Genomic DNA, 21,163 nt, shown 5'->3' on the forward strand with positions numbered 1-21,163 from the left:
TACTAGAGTTGTTAAATATTGACACAATTCTGCAAAGTCATCTAAAGCTATTTAGTTTGGTACATAATGAGTTTTAGGCAGTTGCTATACTACAGCTGCACTTGTTTAGTGTTTAAATTATTACTTATACTGCAAGTATTGGTAGAAAAAAATCAGTATGGATAGATGGTTAGGTAAAGTTGCTGTTGTGACTGGGGCATCCAGTGGTATTGGTGAAGCAATCGCTAAAAAGTTTGTTGGTCATGGAATGAAAGTGGTTGGTTGTGCAAGAAATGAGGAAAAACTGAAACAAATTGCATCGGAAATCAATGGGAAGGGTCAAGGGGAGATGTTCCCTTTCAAATGTGATGTAAAAGAAGAATCACAAATTTTGAGCGTGTTCAAATTCGTAAAGGAAAAATTTGGAACCATGCATGTGATGGTTAATAATGCTGGATTGGCACATTTTGCTGCAAGTTTAGTTGCAGGCAAAACTGAGGTATAACAGCGCTGTTGCATTAAATGAAAAAATGCATTTTTAATCTCTTTGTTTAATAAATTTAGGATTGGAAAGACATGCTTGATGTCAATGTTCTTGGGTTATCTATTTGCACACGAGAAGCAATTCAGCTGATGAAAGCTGGCAACGTAGATGACGGTCATTTGTTCAACATCAGCAGTGTGGCTGGCCATGCTATTAGTCCTATGGCTCCTTTCTACAGTGCAACCAAGTTTGCTGTGAAGGCTTTGACTGAGGGATTAAGAAAAGAACTTCGTGACAAAGATTCCCAAATCAGAGTCACTTCTATTTCTCCTGGTGCTACTATTACCGACTTCGGTTACAGGTAGGACAGAGTCAATAAAAACTTGAATTAACCTCTTTTTTAGAATAAACCTAATGCAGTAACGATTCAGTGGCAAAGTGGTGAGCCTGGTGCCGTGGCAAAGTAGTTAGCACCCCTGGGTTCAAGGCTCCACACTGCTGCCATTATGGGCGCATGTGTTCTTAGGCAAGACACTTAACAGCAATTGCTCCAACCCAGTTGTCACTAATGGGTTGTCCAAATTATTAGCCATACATAAAAAAATAACCACCCACAAAGTAACATATATGGTAACTTGTAAGCTGGCAGGTGGTGTATTAACACCGTGTTATAACTAAAGTTAGTTACATTCATTCATTTATGCCAACAATGTTCTTAAATTTAACCTTATAACTACTATATTTTTAGAGCGATGCCACAAATGAGAGAAAAGGTGCCAAACCTAGAAGTCATTATGCGTTTCCTTACGGCAGAGGACATTGCAGATTCTGTATTGCATGCCTTGCAAGCCCCAGCACACGTGGATATCAACGAAATTATAGTTCGGCCGACTGATGGCGATATCTCTAAGCGCATGAAATTTTAAGTTACACCTCAATAGTCTATTTTAATTACACCTTATGCTGTGTAACTATCGATCATTAATTTGTATTTATTTTAGTTGTGTTGCTAATAAAATGCAATAGTAACCTCCTTTGTTTTGGCTCTACCTTCATTGTGACATCTTTACATGCATAAGTTTGTATATTTATGGTTGATTTATTGCTATGATACGTACATGCTTGCTGCTATAGGATAATGTTTAATTTTTTTTAAATTCAATAAATTCTGTAGGTAGTCTTTTAAAACATTTTTAAGGGTTCAAAAATGTTGTTTTATCAGCCACCAGAGTGCATACAATGTAAGAAAACTATTAACAGAACGTAATACAGGTGAATTAAAGTGACTAAGCATATTTCCGTGCCCTTTTAAGTTAATTCCAGTAATTAATTGTGCTTAAATACCAGATCTGTTTTAACTGTTGTTGTAAAGTATGATTCCCACATCGGTTGTTTGTTATATGGTATGCACACCTGACCAGACCACATAAAACTTAAATTTATAATAAAACAGAATATAAACTACATATTATTCATATCTGAAGAGAAACCTTGTATAGCCTACACTAACACTAAGAAAAAAAAAGAATACTGTCATACAAAAAGACAGTGCTATTCTTCTATTGTGTAACTATTCAGTCATTTGTTGCTGTCTATTCATGCCATATGTTTAAGAAGTAAGAGATAAATGACATTAAAATACATTGTCATTGCATTGATTTTGTGTTGGACCAAAATTACTTCACCTGACCAAAAAACTGCTTATCACCGGACAAAGTCCACACAATAAATAGAGTCTATCTGAGTTAATATTTATTCTATCATAGTAGGAATAAAGGTGTGTCTGGTTGGGAAATCAGTGTTACCTACTATATTTTTTCATTGTTGATTCAGTGGATGTCTACACTGTATCAGGCTAAAGAAAAAAGTCTGGCAGTACTAGAGTTGTTTAAATATTGACCCAAATCTGCAAAGTCATCCTCAACTTAGGCTATTTAGTTTGGAAAATATGGAGTTTTAGGCAGTTGCACTGGTTTGGTGTTCAATTTAGTACTGATATTGCAAGTATTCATATAGAAAAATCAGTATGGATAGATGGTTAGGTAAAGTTGCTGTTGTGACTGGGGCATCCAGTGGTATTGGTGAAGCAATCACCAAAAGATTAGTTGGTCATGGAATGAAAGTGGTCGGTTGTGCAAGAAATGAGGAAAAACTGAAACAAATTGCATCAGAAATCAACGGGAAGGGTCAAGGGGAGATGTTCCCTTTAAAATGTGATGTAAAAGACGAAACACAAATTTTAAAAGTGTTTAAATTTGTGAAGGAAAAATTTGGAACCATGCATGTGATGGTTAATAATGCTGGATTAGCACATTTTGCTGCAAGTTTACTTGCAGGCAAAACTGAGGTATGAAAGAAACACAGATGCATTAAATGTGAGTTACCATTTTAATTTTTTGTGTTAAATGTAGGATTGGAAAGATATGCTTGATGTCAATGTTCTCGGGTTATCTATTTGCACACGAGAAGCAATTCAGCTGATGCAGGCTGGCAATGTTGATGATGGTCATTTGATCAACATCAGCAGTGTGGTGGCGCATGTGATTAGTTCTATGGCTCCTTTCTACAGTGCAACCAAATTTGCTGTGAAGGCTTTGACTGAGGGATTAAGAAAAGAACTGCGTGAAAAAGATTCCCAAATCAGAGTCACTTCTATTTCACCTGGTGCTACTTTCACTGACTTTGGTTACAGGTATGGGCGTAGGACACAGTCTACGTACACTAGAATTAACCCCCTTTTTTAATAAGAAACCTAATGCAGTAACCATTTAATTATGCCAACAATGTTCTTAAAGTTAACCTTAACTACTTTATTTTTAGAGCAATGCCTCAGTTGAGAGAAAGCACACCAAATCTAGCTTCCGTTATGCGTTTCCTTAAGGCAGAAGACATTGCAGATTCTGTGTTGCATGCATTGCAAGCCCCGCCACATGTGGATATCAACGAAATTATAGTTCGGCCGACGGATGATTTCTCTAAACGCACAAAAACCTAAGCTAAACCTCAACAGACTGTACTGTTTTAATCACAACCGTATGCTCTGTAATTATAGATCATTAATTCGTATTCATAATCGCTCTGTTGCTAATAAATTGCATCTTTTTTACTCTTTTAATGTTTTTTGCACTACCTTCACCGTGTACAGGCAATAAATTGTATGTTTATGGTTGATTTATTGTCATGGTATGTATACATCATGCTAAAGCTAAACTATAGATTGAGAATTAAAATTGTTTTAAATTGAATAAATTATGTAGTTAATCCGTGGGTTTTATAACTGTTAGATAGACATTTTATAAATTGCTCAAAAAAGTTAGTTTTAGGATTTTATCAGCTTATTCGTAAGCTAAGAAACAGTTTATTAAGTATCCAATGTTTTGTATAGATACTATTAGATTGGGAAGCACTAAAAGCTTGATCTAATAATTTCGTGTTTAGACAATGCTTGTAAAAATAAAGCAATCTACCAGTCTGCAGAATATGGCAATTTTAGACGATATCTCGCAAGTGCAAGATAGTTATGTTATGCATGTGCGCGTGCTATTAATAAAAATAGGGATGCCTACCAAAAAAGTACATTTAAAAATTTCAATAAGAAATCCTACTTAATTTAATACATATTTGGTTCATAGTTTAAATAATTGGCGTGCGTAGAAAAAATTATGACATGCATAACCAAAAGTTTGTACACAAAATTGCCCAGGCACCTCAGCACCTGCCATACTCTGCAGACTGGGCTATCTATATTGATTAATGAAATATAATGCACCCTTTCTTAATGGGTTTCCAGTTGACCATGGTGGCTCAATCGGTAACTAGGTAGCCACAGGCAAATCTTTGCTTACGGCTTGTTTTTAGATGCCAATTTCTGTAAAGTGTTGTGGGCGTCAAGTGATAAGTGGGCGTCAAGCGATACGACGTTAGCCCACAGTCCGACTCCATAACATGTCCAGGTTCAAAACTCAGTTTATTCAACAAAACAGTTCGGGTTACAACGACAAAACAACAACGACGTCACGATACTCTCCGGCCTCCCACTGGCTGGTCCAGGCTCACACTGCCTAGCTGTACAGTACAGGGCAGGGCTTATAAAGGAGATAACTCAAAGGCGAGAAGAAGCGTTATACACGAGAAAACATTATACACATTATACAGCAAGGCAAAGTCTCTCAGCACTGTCACAGGGCAAAGTCTCCCAGCATTGTATATAAAGAAGCATTGTTATACATGGGTTACAGGAAACAATCCAGGCGCATACACATTATGCCAGCTGGCCAGCTGTTAAAGTTACACAACGCAAAATTCAATCTTTATGCATTAAGTTAAATTTAGATAATTATATATATATTAAATATTTGTGCTCGGAGCACCCTCAACCGCTACATATAGGCTGGCCCCACCGAAAAATGTTTTCATACGCAGGCCATACGCGCGCATAGTTATCATTGTACCTCATCTTGAAATTGTTCGTCGCTACTTCACTGCGCTTCAGCAGGATTTTTTTCACGACAGTCGCTACTTCCCTGTTTCAGCAGAATACTTTTCACGACAGTTTGTAGGTTGCAGATCGGCACCTTTTGTTTTGTAGTATGTAGGCTAGGCTCGATGAGGAGATTGATTGTACTTGCGCGTGCCTTTGTGATGATGAATCATGTAAGGTGGGGTATGCAGGCGATCGGTGCTCCAGCGGCAGCTTATTCTTAAAAACAAATTGGGGAAAGTACTACTGCAATAGAGATTGAATAACGTATACGAATAAAACGGTATTGGGTACGCTAACACGGTAACTTCCATTAAAATTCTTGGGACAATACATTATATTGCCGATAAAACTGCAATATTGATAGCGACGTGCTGGCTACGCAGCTTACGATGAAGGAGAGAAAATGAGCTATGGATGGGTCACATAGATTAGTGGTGCCCGTGAGTACTGTGTCAACTCACAATGTAGGTAATATAGTAGGCGTAAGGGTCATCACGTAGATTAGTGGTGCCCGTGAGTGTGTCAACTCACATGTAGGTAATATAGTAGGCGTAAGGGTCATCACGTAGATTAGTGGTGCCCGTGAGTGTGTCGACTCACATGTAGGTAATATAGTAGGCGTAAGGTTCATCACGTAGATTAGTGGTGCCCGTGAGTGTGTCAGCTCACATGTAGGTAATATAGTAGGCGTAAGGTTCATCACGTAGATTAGTGGTGCCCGTGAGTGTGTCAGCTCACATATGACTAGAGGATAGATAGCAATGCAACCTGCAATTGCTCGTTGGGGTTAACCCATGTTAATTGTTAAGCTTGTTGGGGTCGTGGTCTGACCCAACTTCACATTATAAAACATAAAACACAGTAATTCACCGTTGATTTTTCTTCGGAGGGCCTGTCCAGCGGGCTCAACCCATTGTTGTGGGTGCGGTACTTCAGTTGACCATTCGTTGCAGACTTGTATCGAGAAGGGCGTGTCCAGCGAGTTCACCATTTGTGGGCGTCAAGTGATAAGTGGGCGTCAAGCGATACGACGTTAGCCCACAGTCCGACTCCATAACATGTCCAGGTTCAAAACTCAGTTTATTCAACAAAACAGTTCGGGTTACAACGACAAAACAACAACGACGTCACGATACTCTCCGGCCTCCCACTGGCTGGTCCAGGCTCACACTGCCTAGCTGTACAGTACAGGGCAGGGCTTATAAAGGAGATAACTCAAAGGCGAGAAGAAGCGTTATACACGAGAAAACATTATACACATTATACAGCAAGGCAAAGTCTCTCAGTATTGTTACAGGGCAAAGTCTCCCAGCATTGTATATAAAGAAGCATTGTTATACATGGGTTACAGGAAACAATCCAGGCGCATACACATTATGCCAGCTGGCCAGCTGTTAAAGTTACACAACGCAAAATTCAATCTTTATGCATTAAGTTAAATTTAGATAATTATATATATATTAAATATTTGTGCTCGGAGCACCCTCAACCGCTACAGTGTAAATTAAAAAACTATAAATCTTGAACAAGGTGTATAAAATATATCTGCCATAGTATAACAACTGTCGTTGCCATGTCCCACCGGAATAAATTTAGTTTAAAAGGCAGAACTGTTTTTAAATTTAGTTTAAAAGGCAGAACCGTCTTTTTATTAATCACTTTACAATAGATACTCTGATACAGGGTCGTAGGCTATTAGAGTATTTATGATTTACCATTAAACGTATCCATTTATTAGAGCTTTGTTCTCTTATTAAATTTAAAGACCACACAATGCATAGCGATGAAAAAGTTAATTCCAAAAATATTAATGTTCTAATCTAATAAATAGAAGACATAACGATAGCAGTCATAGCAAAGTTACAAATTCTGACAACAAATTACCCAATGAACATGTTTCTGACGTAACGGGACTTCCCCACTATGAAAACATGCTGATGAAGCATTTTTAATTATTGCCGCAAACGAAGGTTGTTGTAATTTGATCGCGTTACTTGTTGGTCGTTGGCCACAAATCCACAATACAGTGCAAATATTGCTTCCAGAGTCTGTTGTGGTCTGTGTGTATTAGATTGACTTTCGTAGGGGTCTTATTCAATATTATTTGTCTCCGCGATTACGGCAGCGAAGATTAAAATAATAGAGCCTTAAACTTAAATTAACTATAATACTTATACCACATACAAAAATTAAAACTAGTAAAAGTAAGCCAAATAAATGAAACAAAATAAAAGTCATAATGTTCAAGCTTCTTTAGTATTTTTTACACGAAATTGATTATAACCGAAGTGCAATAGCATGTAAGATGTGACAGACTGTGAGACTGGCAGTTATATTTTGTAAGTGCACTCAGTACAGGAATTGTAATGTAACAGCACATTACACAAGCAGGAAAACAAGTAAAAGTCATGTTAACCCATATTAGCTGTGTCTAATCACCAGATCTGTTTTCATTGTTATTGTAAAGGAAATTTTGTGTCTGGTGACCAGTAACAATTTTGTTCTCAAAATTATTCTTTTTGTCTTACTGTATATACATACCACACATAAATTACATGCAAAAAGTTTTTTGTTGCACTAACCTATATAACTAAAAGGCTTATATTAGTTAGATATTATGTAGTGTACTGCCTGTAACCATTAGGTAATGGGTTCAAGGCCTGTCGCTGCTACCATTGTGGGCGTATGTGTGCTTGGACAAGACACTTAACCACAATTGCTCCAACCCAGTGGTCACTAATGGGTTGTCCAAATTATCAGCCATACATAAAAAAATGAAAAAAATCCAAAAAACATTATCACCCACAAAGTAACATACATGGTAACTCGTAAACTGGCACGAGGTGTTAAACTCGTGTGACTGTCGTTTTCCGGTCACGCATGGATAAAGTAAGTTACATTCATTCCTTCAGATGGTTACAGTATATTGCTGTAGGTTACAACATATTAAGATAACATGGATAGATGGATAGGTAAAGTTGCTGTTGTGACCGGTGCCTCTGCTGGAATTGGTGAAGCAATCGCTAAAAAGCTAGTTAGTCATGGAATGAAAGTGGTTGGTTGTGCAAGAAATGAGGAAAAACTGAAACAAATTGCATCGGAAATAAACGGGAAGAGTCAAGGGGAGATGTTCCCTTTCAAATGTGATGTAAAAGAAGAAACACAAATTTTAGAAATGTTTAAATTTGTGAAAGAGAAATTTGAAACTGTGCATGTGATGGTTAATAATGCTGGGTTGGGTTCAAAGGCACCTTTAATGTCAGGTAAAACTGAGGTGATTACAAATTGAGCTATAGGTCCTATATCTAGAACACAAATTAAATACAGCCATTTAGGAATGGAGAAACATGCTTTATGTTAATGTTCTTGGGTTGTCAATTTGCACACGAGAAGCGATTCAATTGATGAAGGCAACTAATGTAGATGATGGTCATGTAATTAACATAAACAGCATGTCTGGTCATAGAGTTGCATATAAAGCATTTTATTCAGCAACCAAGTTTGCTGTGACTGCCTTGAATGAAGGAACAAGGAAAGAGCTGCGTGAAATAGACTCTCAAATCAGAGTCACTTCTATTTCTCCAGGTGTTGTTAAAACTGAATTTGGAAGCAGGTAGCTGCAGCATTTGAATGCTATAATATATGTTTTGCTGGAAGTTCGTGCTGTATATAAAAATTAGCCAGATGTCTAGTACTCGTACCATAACAAATAAAAATTGTTTATAGTAATGATTTTCAAATCCAAACCCTTTTTTTGTATGGTCAGTTCTCAGTTGGTTGTATTTGTTTTAAATTCTAAAAAAATCTCATAATATATATTGTACGAGATAAATTCATTCAATAAGGAATCAGTATGTCTGCAATTTTATAGATAGTTTTTGTAAATAAAGTAGCTACTCTCAAATATTGTAAGTTTCTTGTTATAAACTAATGTTTGACTAATTTCAAATTGTTTTTTTTTTGTTCTGTTAATTAGAATCGACACAAAGACTCCAGGTTCTTCTTACCCATTTATGGAGACGGTATATGTTGAGGATATTGCCGATAATGTGTTGTATGCCCTGCAAGCCCCATCTCATGTTGATGTTAACGAAATTTACATACGTCCAACACTTCAAAAGATATAATTTCTCGATAAATTGAATACAATTGTAAATTTGAATGTAACAACAAAGTGTTAAAGGGGCAACAGTCGACCGTTGCTTACGGCTTTTGTTAATATATTGATGCAGCTGGTTATCATAGGGTGTTGAATTTGTGTAATCTTGGCTGGATTATGTTTAAATCGTTTTTAAATTAAGGTTTTTTTTTGGCAAAGATGTTCCGTAAAAACTCTATTATTCTGTTACTTCTGCTACCAGGCATAGTACAAACAATATATCAGTGGCTCATCTGGTATAAAAACGTATAGTGTATTTCCAACACTATATCAGGGAAATGAATGAAGTCTCGCCGTATGGCAGACGAAACGTTGGAAATACACTATACGTTTGTATACCAGATGAGCCACTGATATATTGTTTAAACTCTATTATGTTGCTATTAATGGCTATAAATTGTGGTATTTATGGCAAACATTTCTTTAGACGTTAAATATTTACACAAATGTTGCTCCGTCAGCATTACCTATATATATATAATTTCCTCTTCTCTTTTTATGCCATGCAGTATTTTACCGGTTTTGGGTGAAGGCAGACTTGTTTTAGCTTGTACTTACTAACTAACACACACAAAAAAGCTATATTTTATTGCTTTTGTTTATTAACTAAAGTTACTAAACTAAATTTGTTACTAAACAACCTAGTGGTCACTAATGGGTTGTTCAAATTATCAGCCACACATAAAAAATAAACTTAATCACCTACAAAGTAACATACTTGGTAACTCAAGCTCGTAAGCTGGCGCGATGTGTATGAACACCTGTGTTATAATTAACGATTGTTTTTTTCTGGCCATGCAAGTATAAAGTAAGTTACATTTATTCATTTTTATGTCTTTTCATTTAAGCAATTTTCAGTTGTTAGGAATTGTATAAATGATGGATAGGTGGTCTGGTAAAGTTGCTATCGTCACTGGAGGCTATGAAGGCATTGGTGGAGCAACTGTTAAAAAGTTGGTCAGTCATGGAATGAAAGTGGTTGGTTGTGCAAGAAATCAGGAAAAACTGAAACAAATTGCATCGGAAATCAACGGGAAGGGTCAAGGGGAGATGTTCCCTTTCAAATGTGATGTCACAGATGAATCCAACATTCTAGAAATGTTTAAATTTGTGAAGGAGAAGTTTGGAGCAGTACATCTGCTGGTTAATAATGCTGGGATAGCATTTGATTCTCCAATATCATCGGGAGACTCACAGGTAGACAGTGTATTTTATTCAACTTTAGGTAAATTACATTTTATGTATTACCTTTTACTCATGTTCAAATATCCTAATCGTGTTTAAACAATTAACAACAGTATATAGGAGTCGTAAGGATACGGTTTTATATTTTCATAAATGTTCTTTGTTTACTGCCAAATGGGACAACAAAATAGAATAAAAGGTGTCTTATCTTCTCCCACCCTACTTTTGTTCTTAGTCCCGCACCATTTTAACCTCTACTTTAAAAACATAAAATGTTGTGAAATTATTCATATATTATATAGATACATCCTATATATTCAATATTTTATTTTACTGATATCAGAACTTAAAACGATAAAAAATTTTCCAAAACTGTAAACCTGCATTTTGTAGCAAAAATTACTTAACTGTTTATTTATGTGGTTAAAGAAATGGAAGAGAATCTTGGACACCAATGTTCTTGGTCTCAGCATCTGTTCCCGTGAAGCAGTACAACTAATGAAAGAGACTGGAGTCGACGATGGGCATATAGTTAATATCAACAGTGTGGCTGGTCACAGGGTAGTGGACAAGCCAATGTATGCTGCATCTAAGTTTGCAGTCACTGCTCTTACTGAAGGTCTAAGAAAGGAGCTTCGTTCTGCAAATACTCATATTCGTACAACTTCAATTTCACCAGGCTATGTCAAAACGGAAATTTTTCACAAGTAAGAAAATTGTAGAAAATTATGTTAAATTTTTTGGCGATGCAGTTATAACTACTGTGAATTTTATGTGTTAATTACATGTTACATCACTGCTAACTTCTTAAACACCTATGTATATGTCTATATACATGCATGAAATAAAGAATCTTGCATCTGCTATTCCTATAAACAGCGTTGTTAGGCTTCGGAAATAAGTTTTTTAAATTTTTGTTTAAGGTCTCGGCATTTTTTTGCTTAGTTTAACTAGGTCTCTGTTTGTTAACAAAACCGGTGGTAAAAGCAAACAAATTATATATAGTGAAAAGTGGTTGCAATTTTCTGTGAGTCTCCAGGACAGTTACAGTGTATATCCTAAGCTTTTATTTTAGTGCAAGTTTTTGTCATTATAATATGTATAAAAAGGGCAGTTTCAATTTAAAAAAAATACATTTTCCAAATATATTTTGTTTAGAATTTACCCAGACGACACTGAACGCGTCGAAAAATTGCTGAAATCTGTTAAATGCTTGGAAGGTGAAGATATTGCTGATGCTGTGCTGTATGCAGTGTCCGCACCTGCTCATGTTGATATTAATGAGATTATCATACGACCTGTTGAGCAAGCCTTGTAAATGATTGCGGTCCTACGACCCTACATGCCAGAGCACTTTTGATTTAGCTTTAATTGGCCAATTCTCCCATAAGTGTCAAACATCTTTAATAATGATATATATATTTTTTTTTTCTTATAAACGTTTTTTCTCTATATATCACAAACTAATTGATAAAACTGGATCTGTATAAATCCAAACAACTAATTGATGAAACTGGATAATTGTTAAGCGTAGTTTTGAATGCTGTGATTTGTGTAGTGTTTGTAGGAATTTGTAATCAGTTTTTATTATCTTGCCTGTCTCTGTTATCACATGAAGGTATGTTACATGAAATTCATTTTTTTGCATGATAAATTTACTGTGAAAATTCTTCTTATATTAAATTACCAGTTTTCGAAATAGTTTTTGAACTCTTAGAAACATATATTTTGTATTTGAATATTCTTTAGTATCACATTTTTGTTTCTGAAATATTGTATGCACTTTAAATCATTTAATCAAAAATCTGCATTTACAAGATATTTATAATAATTTTTAATGAACTGCATTCCTGTAATTTATACGTTTGTGTTGGTGTACTTTACAGTTAATTTTAATAATATATAGGGTGCTTAAAAAGCCACATTGTAATTCATGTTGTTTTTTTGAGTATGGTCATTTTTTTTTATTGAAAAAAAAATGTGTCTGAAAATGCTCTTGCATGCTAAAGGGTAACTAATTTATGGCTGTGATAAGTTCACTAAATCTGGTTCTAATTTAGCACTTATATTGTTGGTTTGTTCTTCGATTATAACAAACTATACGAAATGTTACTAAATATGCAGCGTACGAAAATTGAAGCCAACTGATAGTATACCAATGAGATAATATTTTGGCAATATCTTTATTGGGGCTAATACCAATATTGGCATTATTTTGTATGGGTGAGGTTCTTGTCAAGGACCTGGGATTTAGGTCAGATTTGGCCCAATACCCTAACACCCTAAAAGCCCATTTAAGTCCTTTGTGCTTCCAGTGCCGCGACACCACACTCAGATGCATAAAATACTGGCATTAGCACTAATACCAATATTGGCATAATAAAGAAAAAAAACTTCATTTAAAAAAGACACTGCTGTTGCTGTGTATTAAAGAAATATTTCTATTATTGGCATACCATTAGTTTTGTTTGATTTTTGTTTGCTGCCTATGTAGTAGCGCTTGGTAGTGGTACTCTATATAACTGTATAGCTTTTAACTTACTATGTACTATCTGTAAGTTACAATATATTCCCGTTTGCACTAGATAAATGTAGTGTAATATTTTAAGTAGAGTGTGAGTGTTTATTATAACTATGTGTATTCTAATTCTGGTGAAGTGTAGGGTAAAAATGGATAGGTGGTTAGGTAAAGTTGCCGTTGTGACTGGTGCCTCTGTTGGAATTGGTGAAGCAATCGTTAAAAAGTTGGTTGGTCATGGAATGAAAGTAGTTGGTTGTGCAAGAAATGAGGAAAAACTGAAGCAAATTGCATCGGAAATCAACGGGAAGGGTCAAGGGGAGATGTTCCCTTTCAAATGTGATGTAAAAGAAGAAACACAAATTTTAGAAATGTTTAAATTTGTTAAGCAGAGCTTGGGAAGTTGCCATGTTTTAGTTAATAACGCTGGATTGGGACACAGAGCATCACTGTTGTCTGGCAAAACAGAGGTACTGAATTAGGAAAAGTGTGTTTCAGTTAATAATTTAGTTTCGTTATTATACAAAATACAACTATACTAAAACTTTTAAAAAGTAGCCATTCAAATAAAGCCAATTTACGGTTTTTTATTTATGTGTATTTAAGATATTTTGTTATAGTAATAACTTTATTTGTCCCGATTACGGTAGCTAAGATTTAGAAACATTTAAAACGAAAAAAAGGATATATTACCAAAAAACAGTAATTAAAACACGCTTGCAGTAAAAAAATTTTTTGGAAGAAAATAAGTGAAACTAGTACTACACCTAGCAGACAAACAAGCCATTTATGTAAAATTAATATCCAGTAGGTCTTCTAATAGAAACAAAACTGTGCGTAAAACCATGACCAGTACTACGTCTGATTTATTGTTGCAGCAATGGAAAGAAATGCTTGATGTTAATGTTCTTGGGTTGTCAATTTGCACACGAGAAGCGATTCAATTGATGAAGGCAACTAATGTAGATGATGGTCACGTAATTAACATAAACAGCATGTCTGGTCATAGAGTGTCAGGCATGATTTTCTATTCCGCAACCAAGTTTGCTGTGACTGCTTTGACTGAAGGAACAAGGAAAGAGCTGCGTGAAATAGACTCTCAAATAAGAGTCACTGCTATTTCGCCAGGAGTGGTGGAGACAGAATTTGCATACAGGTAAAAGTAATGAAGTAATTTTTATACCTAAGTGCTGGATGTTTTATTAATGTTTTTACAGTCGTTACAGCTTTTAGTAGCAACATATTTGAAAATAACTTTTAAAGTCTGGCGCCGTAGCACAGTTGGAGGTAATGGGTTCAAGACTCGTCGCTGGTACCATTTTCGGCAAATATGTCCCTAGGCAAGACACTTTGCAGCAATTGCTCTAATCCAGTGGTCACTAATGGGTTGTCCAAATTAACTATTAAATTTGGATGTATCTCTAATTAGTGTATGTTTAAAACCAATTTACTCCAATATTAAACAAGCTACTACAATAGTATAAACAATTTTAAATTATTTTTATTTTAGATGCAACATAGCTGATCCAACGAGAGCCAAAGATTTGTATTCTAGTATGAATTGTATAAAATCTGAAGACATAGCAGATTCTGTTGTGTTTGCTTTGCAAGCTCCACCCCATATGGATGTAAATGACATTCATATTCGACCTACACAACAGAAAATGTAAAATCAATTTGGTGGATGAAATATATCATATATATGTGCGATAATTCTTCAGAAAATTGAAATTTGTAACACTTTGTACTTTTTTTGCTTATATTTACTCCATTCGCATGTTTTTAAAATGCAAAACTTACAATCGTGTTCTGAGTACTTTACCTGAATTCGATAATTGCTGATTTCAGAGACTAATAAAAATGGATAGGTGGATAGGTAAAGTTGCTGTTGTGACCGGTGCCTCTTCCGGTATCGGTGAAAAGATTGCTATAAAGTTGGTCAGTCATGGAATGAAAGTGGTTTGTTGTGCAAGAAATGAGGAAAAATTAAAACAAATTGCATCGGAAATCAACAAAAAGGGTCAAGGGGAGATGTTCCCTTTCAAGTGTGATCTAAAAGAAGAATTACAAATTTTAGAAATGTTTAAATTTGTGAAGGAAAAATTTGGAACCATACATGTGATGGTTAATAATGCTGGGTTAGGTCACTTCACATCATTAACGACTGGAAAAACTGAGGTTTGTGCTTGTAGTAACAAATTAAAATGATGTAAGCTCTGAACTTGGCATATTAAAACCCAGTGTTTGTTCAAATGAATGTAACATGCTTATCCACTTGTGGTGGCCAATTAACTTATAACATTATCTGGTGACGTGGCACAGTTGGTTGGCGGGCCTGTCTCTAATCCACAGGTATTGGGTTCAAGGCTTGTCGCTGGTCCCATTGTGGGCGTATGTGTCCATGAACAAGACACTTAATGGCAATTACTTCAACTCAGGTCACTGATGAGATGTCTAAATTGTAACTCGTAAGCTGGTACGAGGTGTATGCAACAGAACACCGCTGTTTAAACGACTGTCGTTTTCGGGCCAAGCGACGTTGAATCAAGTTACATTAAATTAACATAGCTGTTCAGTGTAGTCTAAAGGAAATTATTAAACACCTGTAGCACTGTGCCACATGAAACTTTTAACCTCTAACCTTGAGACTTATCTTGTTTAATGAAATGGATTTTAATGCAGTGGTTACTACCGATATTTGCATTGAATTTTTTTAAGACCAATAGTTATTTTCCAGCAATGGAAAGAAATGCTTAATGTTAATGTTCTTGGGTTGTCAATTTGCACACGAGAAGCGATTCAATTGATGAAGGAAACTAATGTAGATGACGGTCATGTAATTAACATAAACAGCATGTCTGGTCATAGACTGTCAATTCTAAATTTCTATTCCGCAACCAAGTTTGCTGTGACTGCTTTGACTGAGGGAACAAGGAAAGAATTGCGTGAAACAGACTCTCTAATCAAGGTTACTGCCATTTCACCTGCATTGGTAAAAACCAACTTCAATTACAGGTGATTTCATTAATTTTCTTTGACAAAGCAATTGTGTGCGTAATTTAGCTACAGGTTCATATTCAGTTTTTTTGAAATTTGGAATATGTTTTAATTATGTGGCCTGGTAATGGGCCAATCGTGGCCTAAATCCTAGGGCCCATGGCGCGCTACCCGGGGGACCTCACCCACATAGAATAGAATTATGTGGCCTTGTAAATTTTACGCTGTTAATTTAAAAAAAATAGGTATTACATTGTGAAATGTATGATAAACCATATGCCCTAAAGTTTTTAAAGTTATCCTGATAAGTGTTTGGTCAGCTTTAGCGGTAAGTTTAAAAAGTTGCATCTTTTCAATACTATTAATATTTTGAACACAGAGTTTATCCGGATGATCCAGATCGGGCAACAACGCGCTATGCGAGCATGGAATGTCTTAAACCAGATGACATAGCAGATTCCGTCCTCTTTGCATTGCAAGCTCCACCACATATGGATGTAAATGATATTTACATTCGCCCCACACAACAGAAATCATAAGTCCTCCCAAAAATATGCAAATATACATTTGCGCACTTTTTAATTGATTTTTCATGCTTGTATATTTTTTACATTATGCAATAATTTCATTTTGTTTAATGTTGTACACTGCTTTCTACACAAAATCTCTAATAGAAATGGATAGGTGGATAGGTAAAGTTGCTGTTGTGACCGGTGCCTCTGCTGGCATTGGTGAAGCAATTGTTAAAAAGTTGGTTGGTCATGGAATGAAAGTGGTTGGTTGTGCAAGAAATGAGGAAAAACTGAAACAAATTGCATCGGAAATCAACGGAAAGTGTCAAGGGGAAATGTTCCCTTTTAAATGTGATGTAAAAGAAATATCGCAAATTCAAGACATGTTTAAATTTGTAAAAGAGAAATTTGGGACCACACATGTGATGATCAATAATGCTGGTATCGCATTTGATATTCCACTAATTTCAACCAAACCTGAGGTGCAACAAATTTTTTAACCTAAATTTTGTAGCAGAATACTTTAGTTTTTATTGCATTACTATTTATTAACACTAAATGCGCACTATCTGAAATAGATTTGTTTCATTTAGAATTAAATTTAATGGATGTCTTGTTTGTAATGTTTGTGTATTACATAATGATAAAATGATCACAGAGCTGATATTTTGGGCTTACATAATTTAGTTTTAAATACAGAATGTTTATATTACAATTGGGAGCAACAGAAAGGATGAGATATTTGTATTCATAATATCAACATAACCTTGTTGCAGTTTGTTTGGTTGGTCATTCAGCAAGGACTAAAAACCTTGAGCATTTGAGTGTTTTAAAAAAAAAAAAGTTGTATATACCTGAACCTATTGAACTATAAGTTTAAATAAAACAACAAAAAATATAGGTTTCTATTATATTACAGTGACTTTTTATTTATTTTTTTTAAACTCTGTTACAGTGTTGTTGCTGTTACCAAGTGTTTATGCAATTAATTTTGGTTAATATATTTTTATCACTAAGTTGTGCATTTTTTCAACCTAATTTTATTCAGGAAATGAAAGCAACACTTGATGTTAATGTGCTTGCTACAACGGTTTGCATGCGAGAGGCAGTGCAGATTATGCAAGGCAGTGGTGTAGACAACGGCCATGTGGTCAATATGTGCAGTTTGGCTGGTCACAAGACAGGTTACATTGCAATGTATACGGGGACAAAATACGCAATTCGAGCCATTACTGAATGCATGAGAACGGAGCTTCGACAAGCCAAGTCCCATATAAGGTTTACCTCAGTTTCACCTGGATATGTGGAGACATCCTTTGCACCAACGTAGGTTATAAATTAAATAAATATCGCTACTATGCACATTATAAGTCTATAAAAATGTCCTCTGTCATCTGCCACAGTAATAAAATGTTGGTAGGCCTACCATATCACGTCTTCCATGAATTAAACTTAACTGCTTACTATTCTTGTATTCTATAACCATAAACATGACGTTGAATAAACATGTATGTTTTATTTTGCAGAATGTACTCCAATGAGCCTGGTAGAGCAGACGCTCTGTACAACAGTATGAAGTGTTTACAACCCAACGATATTGCCGATGGAATAATATATGCTTTATCTGCACCACCACATGTGGATGTGAATGAAATAATATTGCGTCCAGTTGAACAACAATTTTAGTCCAAAACTGTAACCACTATGCCTTCATGCATTATAACCAGTATGTCTTCATGCATTCATTCATTTAACCAACTGAACGCACAGAAATTGTACCTCAAATTTTAGTGCCTATTACCACTATAATTAACATTTTCGAAAATTTTAAAGGGGCATACCAACGAAAAATCAAAATTTGTGTATTGATAGATATGCTTAAATGTGATCCATATACAAATTTTCATTTTTCGTTGGTATGCTCCTTTAAGTTTAGTTTAGACTTATTTTGTATTCTAATCATATTAAATGTATCAACTTTTGTACTGGTTTGTATTCATTGTAATTGAACTCCTTGTGGTGGCTCATTACCCCAACAACTGTTCTGCTTGGCGTTTATGTTTATTGTTTATGCAAAGAGTGTATTTGTCCTTGACTAACTCAACTCATTTCATCTGGCACTGTAACACAACTGATTAGCCCGCATCCATCTAACTCAGAGGTTATGGGTTCAAAGCTCATTGCTTCTACCATTGTGGGCGTATGTGACCTTGCGCAAATTACTTTAAGGCAATTGCTTTAAATGGGTTGTGCGAAGATACATACGTGGTAACTTGTAAGCTGGCACGAGGTGTTTGAAACAGAACACCACACGCTTCCAGCTACACAAAGATAAAACATATCGCATTTTAACCGTAACCTCATGTTGTGCGTTATTTGAAGAATTAACCCATACCTCTATTGTGTATCTTTAACCATAGGCTGTATATACAATGGATAGGTGGATAGGTAAAGTTGCTGTTGTGACCGGTGCCTCTGTTGGCATTGGTGAGGCAATCGTTAAAAAGTTGGTCAGTCATGGAATGAAAGTGGTTGGTTGTGCAAGAAATGAGGAAAAACTGAAACAAATTGCATCGGAAATCAATGGGAAGGGTCAAGGGGAGATGTTCCCTTTCAAATGTGATGTCACAGATGAATCCAACATTCTAGAAATGTTTAAATTTGTGGAGGAGAAGTTTGGTAAAATTCATGTCTTGGTTAACAATGCTGGACTTGCTCATGAGGCTCCAGTAACATCAGGCAAAACTGAGGTAGTTATGCCAATTTCTAGATTCTATATTTTAAGTGGAATATTATTGGGGGTAAATATGTAACTTTGTTTGTTAAATGTTCCGTGTCAGTTACACCTATATTCAAAATATATTTTTTGTTTCATATAAAATATTTTCATGAGCAAATAAGTAGTTTGTAAGATGTAAGGCACAGTTTTATGCATTTTACAGGATTCATATATAATGTAAAGTCATGTGTATAGTTAGATTAAAGTAATTTGAAACTATTAGCACTATGGGCACCTAACATCGGTATGCAATTGCAAAGTATGCGTATATACCCTGCAAATAAAGTACCCAGTATGAATAAATAGAATTTAATATACTATCTTACAAACATGTCTTAAAAAACACTATACAGTGGTAATGGGGGAAAGATCAGTCCAGTATTTTCCAAACAAAAGCTAATAATGTGACACGAAAAAAGTTCGTGCTTTCGCCAGCATAAACTTTTATCTTTTAAAACTTATGGGTACCTTAACTTTTTAAAAGTTATTCGCCCATGATTAACAGCGCGCGTGTTGATTTGAATAGGAATGGAAGAGAATGTTGGATGTAAATGTTCTCGGTTTATCAATTTGTGTGAGGGAAACAGTTCAGATGATGAAAAGCACTGGTGTTGATGACGGACACATAATTAATATATCAAGTGTTGCTGGACATAAAGTGGGCGATAAAACCATGTATGCCGGCACCAAATTTGCTGTTCGTGCTCTCACTGAAGGTTTGAGAAAGGAATTAAGAGAAGCAAAGACACATATAAAGTCCACAAGCGTGTCCCCTGGCTTTGTGGCTACAGAATTTGCTTACAGGTTGGATCCTAATAATATTTGTTGCTAACCAATGCTACTATTCTCCATCGCTACAGCACAGTTTGTTAGTACGCCTGCCTCTAACCCAGAGATAATGAAGTCAAAGGCTCTTTGCTGCAACCATGGGTTGTCCAAATTATCAGCCACACATAAAAAATCCACCCCAAAAAATAATCACCCACAAAGTAACATACTTGGTAACTTGGTAAAGCTGGCACCAGGTGTACGAAACAGAACACCTGTGTTTAACGCCTATCATTTTCAAGCCACGTGAAGATAAAGTAAGTTACCCTACATTTCTTATATAGTAGTTAAGAGTGCTTGCCCCATAACTTGATAAAACAAAACACCAATATACAATTCCTGCATATCTTAACTGTACACTAAAAGCCTAATAGTCTTTGCAATATTCTTTGTGATTTTTTAATTAAAATTACATTGAATCAAGTTATTCTGTTTTATAGGTTATACGAAGGAGAGCCTGAAAGGGCACAGAAGCTGTACAGTAAAATTGTTTGTTTAAAAGCTGAAGATGTTGCTGAAGCAGTTGCGTTTGCTTTGTCTACTCCTGCTCATGTTGATATAAATGAGATTACAATGCGGCCAGTGGAGCAAACAAATTAAGGCCTACAGCTGCTTGAATGCATGCGGCTCATTTAGCATTGCTTAGGAAGGTGTTCAATTTATTCTAACAACTGCAATATGTTTATGCTATTTAATTATATTGGTGGTTTTAATTTTAAAACAGAAAGTTACTAATCTTGTTTAACTATCTTTAAAAAAAATACAAAAAAAACATAGTATTAATTCTTGTAAGCATTATTTGGATTATTAATAAAATTATTTATAATAAAAAGCAAGAAAATTGAATATTAACATAACAATTGAATAATAATCCTGAAAATTGTGTGAAACTAACAATTTGTTCAGTATATATAGTACTGTGTGGGAAGATGGGACACCTTTAGCACATAATATCCAAATATCCTGATAGTGTTTTAAACAATTAACAGCGGTCTTTGGCAGTCGTGAGGATTTAGTCTTATATTTCTTAGAATCTCCTTTGTTTACTACCAAATGGGACGAGAAACTAGAATGAAAATGTGTCTCATCCACCCCCACCCTGCTATACGTTTGTATGAATGGAATTGAAGTTTTCAGAAGTTAACTGAATCAAAAAAAAATTATTATGAACAAAATGCAGTAATCAAAAGTTGATGTTTCTCCAATGTAAAAGCAACACGTTTAGCAGAACGTACTGTC

The 21,163-nt window shown here is 35.3% G+C and overlaps 8 protein-coding genes and 1 long non-coding RNA gene across 9 annotated transcripts; 8 read left to right on the forward strand and 1 right to left on the reverse strand.

Moving 5' to 3' along the window:
• The first annotated feature begins 157 nt into the window (after positions 1-157).
• On the forward strand, positions 158-1,497 carry LOC149729765 (dehydrogenase/reductase SDR family member 11-like). The gene is made up of 3 exons (XM_089886652.1): positions 158-478; positions 544-824; positions 1,212-1,497. Exons 1-3 carry the CDS (start codon positions 158-160, stop codon positions 1,387-1,389), a joined length of 780 nt encoding a protein of 259 aa, XP_089742778.1. The 3' UTR covers positions 1,390-1,497.
• A 135-nt stretch (positions 1,498-1,632) lies between these two features.
• LOC149729766 (dehydrogenase/reductase SDR family member 11-like) lies at positions 1,633-3,634 on the forward strand. Its single transcript, XM_089886653.1, has 3 exons — positions 1,633-2,810; positions 2,875-3,155; positions 3,284-3,634. Exons 1-3 carry the CDS (start codon positions 2,490-2,492, stop codon positions 3,456-3,458), a joined length of 777 nt encoding a protein of 258 aa, XP_089742779.1. The 5' UTR covers positions 1,633-2,489; the 3' UTR covers positions 3,459-3,634.
• Positions 3,635-4,411: 777 nt separating this feature from the next.
• Positions 4,412-7,103, reverse strand: LOC149729767 (uncharacterized). The gene is made up of 2 exons (XR_016385841.1): positions 5,817-7,103; positions 4,412-5,354 (listed from the first exon to the last, which is right to left on the reverse strand). It is a non-coding gene; the product is annotated as an uncharacterized LOC149729767 (long non-coding RNA).
• A 743-nt stretch (positions 7,104-7,846) lies between these two features.
• LOC149729768 (dehydrogenase/reductase SDR family member 11-like) lies at positions 7,847-9,798 on the forward strand. Its single transcript, XM_089886664.1, has 3 exons — positions 7,847-8,220; positions 8,282-8,559; positions 8,923-9,798. The coding sequence occupies exons 1-3, from the start codon at positions 7,903-7,905 to the stop codon at positions 9,071-9,073; spliced, it is 747 nt and encodes a 248-aa protein (XP_089742790.1). The 5' UTR covers positions 7,847-7,902; the 3' UTR covers positions 9,074-9,798.
• A 38-nt stretch (positions 9,799-9,836) lies between these two features.
• LOC149729769 (dehydrogenase/reductase SDR family member 11-like) lies at positions 9,837-12,948 on the forward strand. The gene is made up of 3 exons (XM_089886657.1): positions 9,837-10,302; positions 10,720-10,997; positions 11,449-12,948. The coding sequence occupies exons 1-3, from the start codon at positions 9,982-9,984 to the stop codon at positions 11,606-11,608; spliced, it is 759 nt and encodes a 252-aa protein (XP_089742783.1). The 5' UTR covers positions 9,837-9,981; the 3' UTR covers positions 11,609-12,948.
• LOC149729770 (dehydrogenase/reductase SDR family member 11-like) lies at positions 12,924-14,657 on the forward strand. Its single transcript, XM_089886651.1, has 3 exons — positions 12,924-13,278; positions 13,687-13,964; positions 14,319-14,657. The coding sequence occupies exons 1-3, from the start codon at positions 12,925-12,927 to the stop codon at positions 14,476-14,478; spliced, it is 792 nt and encodes a 263-aa protein (XP_089742777.1). The 5' UTR covers position 12,924; the 3' UTR covers positions 14,479-14,657.
• Positions 14,658-14,668: 11 nt separating this feature from the next.
• LOC149729771 (dehydrogenase/reductase SDR family member 11-like) lies at positions 14,669-16,482 on the forward strand. Its single transcript, XM_089886663.1, has 3 exons — positions 14,669-14,986; positions 15,546-15,823; positions 16,185-16,482. The coding sequence occupies exons 1-3, from the start codon at positions 14,669-14,671 to the stop codon at positions 16,342-16,344; spliced, it is 756 nt and encodes a 251-aa protein (XP_089742789.1). The 3' UTR covers positions 16,345-16,482.
• On the forward strand, positions 16,398-18,737 carry LOC149729772 (dehydrogenase/reductase SDR family member 11-like). The gene is made up of 3 exons (XM_089886647.1): positions 16,398-16,799; positions 17,366-17,643; positions 17,844-18,737. Exons 1-3 carry the CDS (start codon positions 16,398-16,400, stop codon positions 18,001-18,003), a joined length of 840 nt encoding a protein of 279 aa, XP_089742773.1. The 3' UTR covers positions 18,004-18,737.
• A 12-nt stretch (positions 18,738-18,749) lies between these two features.
• Positions 18,750-20,770, forward strand: LOC149729773 (dehydrogenase/reductase SDR family member 11-like). Its single transcript, XM_089886662.1, has 3 exons — positions 18,750-19,067; positions 19,623-19,900; positions 20,365-20,770. The coding sequence occupies exons 1-3, from the start codon at positions 18,750-18,752 to the stop codon at positions 20,522-20,524; spliced, it is 756 nt and encodes a 251-aa protein (XP_089742788.1). The 3' UTR covers positions 20,525-20,770.
• Positions 20,771-21,163: the final 393 nt, after the last annotated feature.

This window comes from Ciona robusta, chromosome 10 (assembly GCF_009617815.1).
Source record: "Ciona robusta chromosome 10, ASM961781v2".
NCBI lineage: Eukaryota > Metazoa > Chordata > Ascidiacea > Phlebobranchia > Cionidae > Ciona > Ciona robusta.